The 13,687-nt window shown below is 42.9% G+C and overlaps 1 protein-coding gene across 1 annotated transcript; it reads left to right on the top strand.

Annotated features, from left to right (window-relative positions):
- Positions 1–844: 844 nt before the first annotated feature.
- Positions 845–11,456, top strand: ankef1a (ankyrin repeat and EF-hand domain containing 1a). Its single transcript, XM_047573806.1, has 11 exons — positions 845–1,091; positions 1,904–2,108; positions 2,949–3,110; positions 4,824–5,023; positions 5,203–5,352; positions 5,537–5,660; positions 5,963–6,785; positions 7,011–7,237; positions 7,597–7,742; positions 9,591–9,746; positions 10,268–11,456. The coding sequence occupies exons 1-11, from the start codon at positions 1,083–1,085 to the stop codon at positions 10,403–10,405; spliced, it is 2,340 nt and encodes a 779-aa protein (XP_047429762.1). The 5' UTR covers positions 845–1,082; the 3' UTR covers positions 10,406–11,456.
- The last annotated feature ends 2,231 nt before the right edge of the window (positions 11,457–13,687 follow it).

Raw genomic sequence — 13,687 nt, 5'->3', positions numbered from 1 at the left:
TTCTGTAGCCTTCATTATGGGAGCGGAGCTGAATCAGTCTGCTGGAGAATGAGCTCCTCTGGCGTTTAGTGTAGTTGATGGATGGACTGTCCATAACGGAGAGCAGTTTATCCAGTGTCCTCCTGTCCCTCACTGAAACATCTCCAAATCCCTACCAATCGCATGTCCAGTCTTAAGGGATCAATTTGGTGATCCTACTGTTTTGCTGGTACTAGTCCCCCAACAAAACGCAGCAAATACAGGGCACTTGCAACAACATACTGGTAGAAAGACTCTGCACGCATTGTAGATTCTCAGGCACTTCTTCCACCTCCAGGCCCTGGATGGTGATGGGCTCCACTGGTGTCCTCTTCCTGCTGAAGTCAATGACTGAAGTCAGGAGTAAGTGGTCTGCCTGGGACAGCTCCACAAAATGTGCGATCAGTGTCTTAGGCTCTACCTCCTGTCCATCTCTGATACACCCCACCACTGCAGAGTCATCAGAGAACTTCTGCAGGTGGCAAGACCCAGAGCTGCATCATAAATCGGAGGTGTAAAGAGTAAACAGATATGGAGATAGGACAGTCTCCTGTGGTGCACCCACATTACTGACAACAGTATCGGACACAGTACCCCCCCCCCCCCCCCCCCCCAGTACACAGTGGAGGAGCGGACACCAATCCTCAGCAACTTCTCATTCATCAGAAAGGGCTGAATGGTGTTAAAAGCACTGGGGAAATCAAAGAACAGCAGCCTCACAGTGTCCTTGATGGAAACTGCGCTCTGCAAGTGATGTCTTCGAATTACGGAGCTCATCATGAGCACTTGAAAGCAGCATCTAACAGCACATCCACGTCGCTCCCGGGGTTAACACGCGTTCCGTTGCCATGGTGCTGACTTTGTTTCCTTCCATACCTCAAGTGAACGGTTGTGCTTTACAGAAAAGTAAAACCTCGTGGAGAAATTCGGGATAACCCCCGCGTGTGACCAGACATGCTGTGTGTGTGAACACCAAACAGCGAAGGAGTTTTAACATTTTTCCTGGCAGACGGAGCTCGTGCCAAACGAGGGCTCCTTGAGGTGACAAGCTAACCTCTTTGAGCATGCAGCAGGTGGGTGTAATGGTGACAGGCTCATCGGTTTGCACTACCTTTAAATGAACTACTACATGTTTTATTTACAGTGGTTATAGCCTCAGCCAAGTTACAAATGACTTTACATTAACTTAAGAAGGTTCAATAAGAAGGGAGCAGTGGCAGAGTACTAACAACTAGTAGCTAGTTACAGGTGGCTAGCTGGTCTGTTAACGACTTAGGTAACGTTAAAATAAAAATACTTGCCAGTTCATTAGGTACACTCGTGTAAATGAATGCGTTATAATATGACAGCCCTGCGCTGGCGCTTGGCTTCGTGAAATTTACGGTGTTTATTTAAAATTGCAGAGAAAACTCTAGATTCAACTGTGTTTTCATTTGTGGTACTATTGAATTATACTCCGTGGTAGCGACACCTTGTTTGTGTGTAATTCAGTCCAGTTTTACAGCACCACAAACTACATCCCCCCAAATGACCATCCAGACCAGTCATGAGGTTAGATTTAATGTTGTTGTGGTAAAATACTTTAACTAGTGTGCCTAATGTTTTGGCAAGTGAGTGCACGTAGCAATGTTAAGAAATGACATAGCATACTTAAAATGTGTTGTAGTGCCCCTGACAGATGACAGCACTGCTGAATGTGTTCTCTGAGTTTAATGATGATTAGAATAATGTACTCTTAAGTAAAACAGCAGGTTACACTACATGCCCACTACATTGTAGGAGGAATTTCTAATACAATAACTGACTTTTAAAAAGGCTGCACTTGGTGATTTGTGCCTGCATGCCTGTAAGGAATGGATAACTCCTTTGTCTTGTTTTCCACCAGCCTCCCAGTGAATGCGCAATGAGCAGAGTAGCAGAGGGCCGCTTGCCGGTCCTTCAGATCTACCGCCTGCTGCAGTGCGTCCACAAAGAGGACAGGGTCCAAATCGAGAAACTGGTGAAACTTGGGATGGAAAACCTCATCAATCTCACGGAGCCTCAGGACGGCACGGGGGCGCTTCACGCAGCAGTTTCTGCCAACAATCTTGGTGCTGGGACCCTTCCTTGCTTTTATATAGTATACAGTCTTTTTAAGTGAACAGTGGGCTGAGTTCTCCAGCTGTGTGGCAATCCTCCACAGACAAATGCAAATACCATAAATAATTAACAAGCTTGTTTGATTAGTTTACATGAATGGTTTCTTGACTTTGGAAAATAATGGCCAGAAACACAGGTATTAGTTTAGACTTACACAGATTGGACATAACGTTATGACCACCTTCCTAATATTGTGTAGTTCTCCCTTGTGCCTCCAAGACAGTTGTGACTCATCAGAGAATGGAAATGGGCCTCCTGAGGGTGTCTTGTGCTGTCCTGTGGATCATCCCACAGATGCTTGATCAGTCTGGGTTCTAGTGAATTTGGAGGCCAGGTCAACACCTTGTGCATGTTTTTTGAGGTGCTCTTATCTCCACATAATAAAAAATTGAAGGGATGTTCCACAGTTTGCAGATCATCCAAAAGAGGGACATTCAGTAATGTTGTGTGTGTGCATAAGCATGAGGCTAAGAAGGGATATAAACTTAGATTCTCAGTCAGGCCATGTTGTATCTGTGTATTTAAAATAAAACAGCCCGACTTGCTTGAGTTTCTCAAAACCTTTCATGTCTCATCCAAACGGTATCTTCATTTTATGCAGATAGGTGGCAGCATTTTTAACCTCATGTGCATTTTTCAGGGGTTGTGTTACCCATAGTCTATAATTCTTCAATTTTTTTTGTTTGATTAAAATCTCTCTATATGCTATATAATCTAAATGAAACCTAAAAGTAATCCATAAATCATGTGAGTTTCTTGTTTGTTTCTTTATTCTCTTTGTCTCCTCACAGACCTCGTAAGCTTCCTTCTCTCCCAGGGTGCAGATCCTAATATCCAGGACAAGAGAGGCTGCACCCCAATTATGTTAGCGGCTGAGCTGGGCAATGATGCCATTTTAACTCTGTTGGCTGAGAACCAAGCTAACCTGAGGCTCCTGGATGCTCAGGGCAGAGGTGAGCAGTTGAATGTATTGCCACTTGCATCAAACGAGAAACGAGGCCTGTACTTAAAATTGGGAAAATGTGAGTGGCTTCTTAATACAACTACGTACAAAAACAGTTCAGAAAATAGCAGTTTGTGTGGAACAGCAATGAAAGCTATAAAACACACCAGGCAAGAGTGGGTTGGATTACTAAGAATTCAGAGCTTGTGATGGATGGTGCTGGATGGTTATAGGAAGGTGAGGACTGCGGTTGAAACCCTGGAGGAAAATGGATATTCACGTTTGCCTAGTTTTATTTGTACTTTCCCCAAAATCAACAATCATCTTTTATGCTGTATCGTGTTTATTGCAGGTTTTAATATACCAAAATTATCATTATAAAACTGATTTTAAAGCTTCTTAGATTTGATTATTTCTTTGTCACTTTTAATGGACGTTTTCCTTTACACTCAGCTGTAGAAATATCAGAAATACATTTTGATATTTGTTTTGCTAAATTACCTTCAAACAATTAACAATCCATTAAGGGAAATTTCATTTATAGCTGAGCTGAGGATATTAATACTTTTTTGTAATTCTCTGTGTCTGTAACTCCTTGAATCTTTATATAATATTCCCTAGTTCAAACTGAAAGATTAACTGGCTATGGCTCATAAAGACAATAGCTGAAAGACACAACAATATTAACATAATATCAGTCAACAATTCTTTTTCATTTACAAATAAAACTTGTTCATGATACAGAGGAATGTACCTAGACAGCATAAGTTCAGTCATTTTTTTGACTTTAGTGTGAAAGCCTTGCTCCGCCTAGTCTTTCCACATTTGAGCACGAAGTGTCGATTTCCCAATAGAGATTTTTTCCATCTCAAGTTTGCCTAGCTGAATGCCTTCCCTTGTCCTACAACTCATGAAAATGCATGCTGCTCCTGTTTAGATATTAATGAGAAGACAGTATCCCAGACAACTCCAATCAGAGAGCCTAAAGTTCTTCTTCAGGACCTTTCCAAACCAACTGTGATAATCACCCCAGTTACAGCGTGGGCAGCTATTACTGTAATTGCCACTCTGGAGAGTTACTGAGGAAGAGAATGAGAGAGGGAGAAGGCAGAACAGCATGCGTGTGTTCTTGTATGCTTGAATACAGTACATGCTTTTGTATAATTTATCCCTTTTGCATGTATGCATGTGTGCATGACCAGACATATGTGTGTGTGGGTGTGTTTCTGTTCCAGGCCCCATGGACACTTACATCTAATTACAGATCAACACTTAATGGTGATCCTCTCTTGTGAAGCATGCTACGTAACCTGATATCACCCTGCTCTCCCTAAGGACTTTTTCAGCCTAGGCTCAGTGCTCACAGCCAGGCCTTTCCCCAGTAGGCTTAGTTTAGTCACACACTTTTCTGTATTGTCTAGAGTGTTGAACTGAAGGTTAGAGGGGCAGATTTGTGGTACCAGTTTAATTTGTACATGAGGAAAGTTAAATACAAAATTTGACTGTGACTCAGGATTTCCAGGATGTTGTTTTTAATGAGCAGTTGTCAGAAAAAAACGGCTAAGAGAGAGGTGCATGACCAATAGCCAAGGCTGTCATTCATAATAGGATATAACAACTACTCGGCCACAAAAGCTAAATGTCACTCAGAGATCCCATTTCTGTGAATTACTCTGTCTCTCTTTTCATATCCACGCCCTTCTCTGTCTTCTCTGTGAATCAGGCATTCTGTTTTACTGCATCTACCCCACCAAGCGACACACCTACTGCCTACAGGTTGCGCTGAAGTTCGAGGCAGACGCCAATAACGTGTCCGCGCAGGGGATTCATGTCTTCCAGCTGATGTGTGAAAAAGCCCAAAAGTTCACCCCCTTGTGTCTCATCATGCTAGCTGCTGGGGCAGATCCCAATGCAACAAACGAGGTAAAAAGAATATCAGACGGCAGGGACAAAGCTGAGGAGTGAAGGAAACTGTATGTCTGAAGCGATAGCAAATAGCATAATGTGGTGCTGCGATGCTTTCAGCTCAGACACTCTTCGTGCTGTTTATCCTAAGACCACGCAAAGCCTGACTCCTCTCCTCTCCTCTGGACTTTTTTCAGACAACGGGTGTCACAGCTTTAATGGGGGCAGCCAAAGCAGGGTCCATGCAGCTTGTTAAAGCCATTCTCAGGAAAGGGGGAGATCCCAATACCCTGGACCGAAAACGCCTCACAGCAGTACACTATGCTGCCATGGGAGGTTTTTTTGAGGTGTCGTAATTGCTCCTTCATACAATCTCACTTTTATGTAGGGTACATTCTTAGAAGATCGCTAAATGATGTGTGAAGAAGTTTGCATGATCAATCATTTGATTACAGCATTGTGACTTTGTGCCAAGTTCAGAAGTTGTTTTTCTTCTAAATTCTGAATCTGTTCCTCTGTGGTATCATGCAGGTGATTCAGGTGCTGTCTGCACACTCAGCAGACATGGGTGTGATCAACCTTGATAACTGCACAGCCTTACACTACGCAGCTGCCACAGGCAATGCTAACTGCTGCAAGTTCCTGGCACAGAGAGGTACCGTGGGAGAGAACACTTCAAGACATTTTCATCTCAGTGCAGCAAATTTCAGCTTTTTTTACTTGATGAGACCAAGATATGTAGGACTGTGATTACCTCTCTTAATCCCTTAGGGACTACTGGTACAGGGTCATGACTGACCTTTTTCTGTTTGTATACTGTAAGCTTATATGTCTGTTGTGATACAAATATAGGCAGGAGATAAAATGAAACAGAAGAATATGCAGCTGCAAACACAGTCCCAACTCACAGAAAGTAATTCTACCACCTGTTTCTATTTTTCATAAATCTGTGTTCAGGCTGTAACCCTAAACTGAAGAACCAGGATGGTTTGCTGCCACGTCAGATTGCCAAAGACTCCGGTCACAAAGCAGCAGCCAAGGAGCTGAGGAAAGCAGAGAAGCAGCAGGGAAAAGACAACAAATCCGGCACCGACGAACTCACGTCAGAACTGTGGGCACTGACCCTGCACGACTGGTCTTACGAGTATGAGACTGAGTTACTTCAAGCCTTTGAGGACAAGCCAGACGAAGTGACCGCAGAGATATTTATTTCGGTGTTAGAGGAACTAAATGCTCCAGTTGATCTAGAACAGCTCCATACAGTCATCTCAGCCCATGCCAAGGGACAGGACGGGTGTGTCAACATTAATGATTTCATCAAAGGTGTCAAGTACATCAAGAAGCCATTCCTTGTTTCCTCCTATATGCCTAAAAAGAAAAAGGGTGAAAAGGGAGGAAAAGGAGGTAAGAAGAAGGGCAAATTTGTACTTCCCTTACCCATTTGTACCCTCCCACCGGAGCGCATGCCCCGCCGTCCCGATGGAGGCCCACCGCTCTTCATGATTGAGACGTACCACAACTGCTCAGACATACGGCGCTTTGACCTCGACAACCCACCAGAACATCCGATAATTAATGACTCGCAATGGTACATTGAGAAGCCGGACAGGGTCTACATCAATATCAACAACTGTGTGAAAAGTGGAGATCTGGAGTCTCTGGACCTCGCTTTTAGCAATGGGGTTCCTGTGGATGTTCAGGATCAGTTTTACAAGACTCCGCTGATGGTGGCCTGCTCCAGTGGCAACTATGAGGTGGCTCAGTACCTCCTGAGCAAGGGGTGAGAAGCTTTTGTTATTTACAAGTTTAAGCACTGTTTCCGGTCGTTCCTTATTTCTTTTTGATTAGAAGACTACTATTTGACTGTTGGATGCTAAAAATGATTCCTAAGCTGCTATCACAGATCGCCACACATAAACGAAATAGAATAAATAGGTTTCCAGGTAAATATACTGTTCTGAAATCATATGCCAGGACAAACCATGATAACAACTGTTCTTGACAGGGCCAGTGTTAATGTGTGTGACCAGTTCTTCTGGACCCCCCTCCACCACGCAGCTCACGCTGGGCACGTGGAGCTTCTTGAACTTCTGGTGGGGGCCAGGGCCACAGTAGATGCCCAGGCTATCAGTGGAGGAACGCCCCTAATGAGAGCCATTGAGAGCTCTCAGCCCTCCTGCGTTGACTTCCTCATCAAGGCGGGTGCCAGTGTGACTGCAGAGAACAAGAAAGGTTTGACTGTATCTGAAACTTCAAAGTTCATTTGACAACTGCTTGACAACTTTTGAAAGCAGATTCATGTTTTTAAAATGTTTTTATGTCCACTATAGCAGTAATACATTGATATGGATCTCATTCCTATATCTCTTACCACCCCACTACACTGTCCTGTCTAATATAAGCTGCAACATTAAACATGGCCTAATAGATGTTGTTTTAAGGGCACCTCATTAATTCATAATAAGTGTTTAACTGGTCGTCGTATTATATTTCATTGGAGCCAAATTCACCGTCAACATGCAGCTTCTGTATCAAGCACTCCCACTGTTTTTTCCGCTGGTCTTTCCTAATTCTCTTTTATTTTCTTATAGAACAAGACTGCCTTGACATCGCCAGAGCGTTTGCAGATGCCAAAGTAATTGACTTGGTCAAAGACAAGATGGACTCTCTGCCTAAACCAAAGGACGGAGGGAAGGGAAAGGGGGGCAAAGGTCAAAAGCCTAAAGCTAAACAGAAGGTAGCCAAGTAACTCCATTCAATCCTTTTTACCAGCCCTTGGAATAAAATCTTTTGTCTTCAAACCTTTACCGTTTCTCTTGTTTATGCATGCTTTGTCTTAAATTAAAATGTCTCTCTGCTCTTTAATAATGTCATGGCTGCCACTTCTTTCCTTTCCTTTCTCTGAAGCCATAGCCACTTCCACTACCAGTCCAGTGTCATGGTGAAGTAAACTACACACACTGGTCTTCACCTTCATTCCCTCCTCATCCCTTGTGGGAAACCCAAGCCTGTAAAGAGATCTGATTGGACCTTGTAAGCAAATTACACCAGATGAGTCATGTTACAACTAGGCCACTCTGATGTTTCAGTTAGTATTTACTGTAACCAGGCCACACATAGACAAAACGTGTTGATTTTGTTCTAAAGGCCCTTAAAGCAGCAGGTAGCTCTGCTGCATAGATGAATCAGGAATATTCATAATTCAGTGCAGCTGCAAGCAGCACTTCCAGGGGGCAAGAAAAGTAATTACATGCTGGTACCATAAAGAGCTGACTAACCACTTAGCATTTTTAATCCTAGCTGAGGAAAGCACAGGGGTAATATGGCTCATTTCCTGTTTATTGCTCCTGGAAAAGTCAGTTGCCTGCAATATATGACAGTATTTCCCAATAGGGCTGCAGGTTTACAGTCACTACTATAGGAAATACAAGAAACTGAGAGGCCTGTTTAACCTCCATCCTCAAAAGGCCCACAGCTTTTTATTGCATTGTAATGCATACATGGCTCTGAGCTGGTAAGACAGTGGAATAATAAGCCCTCCTATATAATAAGTCCACCTTTGTTTCAACATATACAATTATATGCATTTAACAAAAAAAAAAAAAAAAAAAAAATCTTATCAGTTTGTAAAAAATAAGATCCTGTAATGGAACATAGACTCATTTAATTTACAGCACTATTACTTTTTTAGGTATCCATCTTAATCACTAGGTGACTGTAGCAGTATATCTTTGAGGTTGCATGTTTGACCTTTGAACTGTGTTTTTACCACCTCATTCATTAATTTGAATTTTATTACCTACTTCTCAGTCATTGCTGTGTCTTATTTTCTTTCATGCTTTCAAAATTCTAATGATAAACTTCCCATTTGAAATGAATATGGACCATCCATATATTCGCTGAACTCTTTGTGACACAAAGCCCACGCAATGAGACAAGTGGCAATACAGAGAATGTTTCACTCTTTCCCCTTCTTTTACTGATCTAAAAAGTTCAGTCTGTCAGCCATACAGACACAAAGCCACTGGACCTTTGTTGACCATCGTCACTGACTGCATTTGAAATAGACCAAGCAGAGAATGGCTTAAACAGGGCACCAGTGCAATAGATGCTTGAAGTCAGGTCTAGATAATACACAGCTACAGAAGGGGATCTTCAGTTACAGTCCAACCTGACACCACCTACAAGGAAGACAGTCACAGCAGCAGCAGGTTAATGAGGATGTAAACATCTGGATGTGCTATATCTACAGGCAAGAAAAGTTATATAAAAGTATATTTACAGGCAAGAAAAGTAAGCCGCAGTTTTTTATAACCTTGTTTTATGTTGTACATCCAAATCTAGCAGCATGAGTGTGGCCACTATTTCATGTGTTTACATACTGTAGAGAGAAAACAAGAACATTGAGAAAGGTCTTAGGTATCAACACTCAGCCAGCTCACTGGCAAACTTTTATTTTGGTGACATATATTTGTGCCTTATCTTTGGTATCTATGGCTGCTTTCGTGCAGTCTGACAGGTGGTAATCTTTGCTTTGCTTTGTCCACTGTATTTGGATAAGATATGGAGAATGTGTTTCCTACAGGGAGCTGCTGGAGAGGGTGCCTTGCAAGCAGACACCTCAGCTGCAACAGCAGGGAAGACTCCTCCAGCGATGGATTCAAAGAGCATCATCCTCCAAAACACCAGCATCACTACAGGGAAAACTAACGATGTGGATATCACCTTTGTGCCAAAAACAGTAGGCGTCATCACCTACCGTTTTAATAGATACACACTCAGTGGCCAGTTCATTAGGTAAACCTGTTCAACTACTCGTTCATGCAAATTTGTAATCTGCAAGTCATCATGGGCTGCTGAAGTTCAAACTGTGTATCAGAATGAGGAAGAAAGTGACTTTGAATGAATGGCATTGTTGCCTAACCTCTAGAGATTACAGAGAATAGTCTCAAAAAGACAAAATAACAATGGAGCAGCAGGTCTCTGGACTCTAAAATGTTTCCAGCACCCAATTGAATCGATGCCATGAAGACGTTTTTCTGAAGATAAACATAACTCCAACCAGGTTCTTAACAGGGTGTAAACAATGAGCTGGCCAGTTAGTGTATAATACCTCAGAGGATAGAATATACCAACTGTCTGCTGCCACCATCACAGCAGGTGTGTCTTCTCAGATGGAAGGACATTGTAGCTCACCTCTTCAGTGATCCCACTCACTAAGTGGGTATGCAGTCCTCACCCCGACTTGTCTTTCTGTGTCAGGTTTGGGGAAAGCCGCCCACCACCAGCCAGCTCATGTCAAAGATAGAGAGACGCAGGGAGCACCTGTCGCTAGAGGTGGACTTTGATGACTTCATGATGCCTTTCAGCCACAATATCCAGAGGAAGATGGTGGAGTAGAAGGTCAGAAGAAGAGACGCAGACATTTTGGAATCTCAGTCTGTTACCTGAGCTGGCCACCTGTAACAATTATGGATATTTGATTCCGTTTGGATTCACCTCCCTTCAGTACAGCTGGACAGTTGGACCTCTTCTTAATCTTGCCATTAAGTATGAGAACATCCATATAATGGTGCACGTATAATTTCATAATTTACAGAGGGTAAATTCTGCATTTATTAATAATCAAACAACAAAGCCATACAGATAACTTGAATTATCAATGACATGTTTTTCAGTAAGCACAGTGATCCAGCCACAATTTGTATGTCTCTTAAAACTATGAAACAAAGCATAACCTCCAACCAATGAATATTTGTTCAGTGGAACTTAGCCTGGGTATAAAGATTTTGTACATAAATACATAATTCATGGTTTCTCTAGTGTTTTCAGTCTGGGTCATATCGAGGACCATTTTGCTGATTCACCTGAACTTGAAAATAGGATAACTAGAAGGGCTGTGATGAAACTCTGCAGTCTCAGTAGGTGCAGTGAGACATGCAGACTCTGGAAAAAATGGCAGGGGGGTGGAGTGGGGGGGCAGCTTTCTTTCTTTACTTTCTTTATCTGTCTTTCTTTGTTTTCTACCACTTTCTCTTTTGACATGCACAAAAGTCATACACAAATCAGCATGCACTTGCATGTGTTGTCACCCAAAGGAACCATGCTGACACATCAATTTTATAAAGTCAGACACATTCAAACTAAACATATACTCTGTCACTTGGCTTGTGATTGCCTCCTTCCTGCTGTGATGTTTTCCTTCACTGCTGGCTGTCCTCCATGTTGCTGGACCGGACTGTAAAGCATTAAACTGCTGGCAGTAAATGTTCTCTGTACCAGGTGCAGTTCTGCGTTTGTACCACAGCGTGGCGCTGTTTGGCAAACTTAGCCATGCAGGGGTTTGGTTGTTTATTAAGCTTGGAGAACAGAAAACTTGAAGCGGGCTGTAGTGTTCTCTGCACAGAAAGACATCAAAATGGCAGCCATGTATGTTTACTGAACTCATATTAGCCACTCAGATAGCTTTTCAGTGATCCGCACTTTGTATTTTAATGAGGAGATCAGTTAATATAAAAAAAATAAAATAATTTGCTTTCAGTCTCGTTGTTTTATCTTTGTTGTTGCCATTATTGACTGTGGAGCTGAACAGTGTCTTGGACATTTTTCCGTTGCTTAGATGCATATCAGAAATCACCTCTGGAAAGAGACATCGCTTTCTGTGTTAAATCTCGAAAATGATGCACACTCCCATCATCACCATCATCAGATAAAATTAGATTGCAGTGTCTTCAAGGTCCATGGGGACACAGTTATATAATCAAATATACTGGCAGTGAGGGGTGGGGGTGGGGAGAGCAGCTTTGAGGTCCTCAGTACCGGGCCAGGATTGTTTAAACGTACACAGTCACATTACCATTAATGACAAGGATGTGAAGAGGAAGAGGCAATGGATGAGGGCACTGAGGGAGAGGCAGATAAGGAGACAGCTATGAAAGCAGAGAAAGACACACACATACGTGGTGCTGCTGACAGAGAAATGGAGACAGCGAACGGGGTGAAAAACAGTCATTCATAATGGGAGATGAAGGGAAAGAGAGGACCGAGAGTGAGGAAAGGGAAGGGGAGAGGATGTGGCGGAGGAATAGGAGGAAAATGGGGGTAGAGAAAGAGAGAGAGAGAGCAAGCGGCGGAGGGTGACTCAGTGGACGGGGCGGGAGCACGACAGAGGAATGAGAGGGGGAGTGGAGGAGTGGGCGGGAGGAGAAGATGAGGGCTTTTCTAGCACAATCAGTGGCACACAGGTTAGAGGGAGTAAACAAGGCTGCTGGCTCTGATTGCTGGCCGTGACGCAGTGTGTCTGCCAGGGCGTGGGCTCCGGCTTATATGGTCATGCAGTATGTGTGCTCGTGTCTGTGTGTGTTTGAGCGTATCCTCGTGGTCCCAGCATGTGTCTGTTTAAAGCAGGATTCAGACACGTGTTACTGGAGGCTGGAGATTTTATGAGTCATAGACGCGACATACAATGTGTGCGTTGTATGTTTTTGTATGTGTAAGCTGGTGCATATACGTAGGCACATTTGTACGTTTGGAAGCTCTGCTGTTGCATGTGTGGTAAACATGTGTGCGTGAGTGCTGTGCGTGTGTTGTGCTGAATACATGTCCAAGAGTGTTTATTCTTGCCGTTTCTTTTAATCGTTTTTTCCCTTACTCTCCTTTTTCTCCTCCGTCTCTTCCCCTCTCGTCCCTCATCTCCTCTGCTGGGTATCAGTCTGAACCCAACTCGTTGTGTATTGCGGCCAGCAGCACTGCAGTCTCTCAGCTCTGGCCCTGCACCGCTTACTCAGCACTCTAGCCCTTCACTTCCAAAACAATCCTCTGAGACACACAGAGAATACACAGACAATCAGACACTCTTTGCTACGTTATGGTATTATTATTATCTTAACTTATCTATAACTTACATTAAGCATACATGCACACAGATGTGCTCAGACATGCATATAATCCGATAATTACATTCTTGAACCAAGCAAGCGTACACAGACAGACACGCTGGACCCACGTACACTGGTATAAACACAGATGCACTTTCAGAACTGTGTGTTTCTGCCTGCAGCTTCCTGAACCAAGCATGAATACACACAGACATTCATTATATATATAATGAAACTATATATATATATATATACCAGCTCGCACATTTATAATTTTGATTACTTTTTGTAAAAAATTGGACTATATCACATTCATAATATTTATACCTTTATAGTTTGGGTGACCAAATGCATTCACAATTGTAGGATGAAGTAAATCCAGTATCTGTAATTTCATGCTTAGATGGATTCATTCACTTATGGTTCTGTCTTTCTCAAAGAGCCAATAACTGTAAACACAGCAGCAGTGGTCTAGAAATGCTGTGTCTGGGGTAACAATGGCGGCATTGTGCAGATACTGGTTGGCCATACATTATTGATAAAGGAGTCATGTTTCACACCAGCCTCACTGACTGCACTGTATGTGACACAATAGGAGCGTGTGTGTGTGTGTGTGCAATTTTTTTTGTATCTCTATGTTTAGCACCTGTGCAGGTCTATTAAGTCGGTACCATATTCCAGTGTGTGTTGCAGTGATTCATCATTAATTAGTGCAGTCTTGCAATAGATCTCTTTTTGCTGCAGGCGTGGAACTTTTATTATAAGGGCATTGATTTGAATTTCATAGTGAGACCAGTAATGCTGG

This window comes from Mugil cephalus, chromosome 21 (assembly GCF_022458985.1).
Source record: "Mugil cephalus isolate CIBA_MC_2020 chromosome 21, CIBA_Mcephalus_1.1, whole genome shotgun sequence".
Taxonomy (NCBI): domain Eukaryota; kingdom Metazoa; phylum Chordata; class Actinopteri; order Mugiliformes; family Mugilidae; genus Mugil; species Mugil cephalus.
This window is presented reverse-complemented; position numbering and strand designations above follow the sequence as displayed.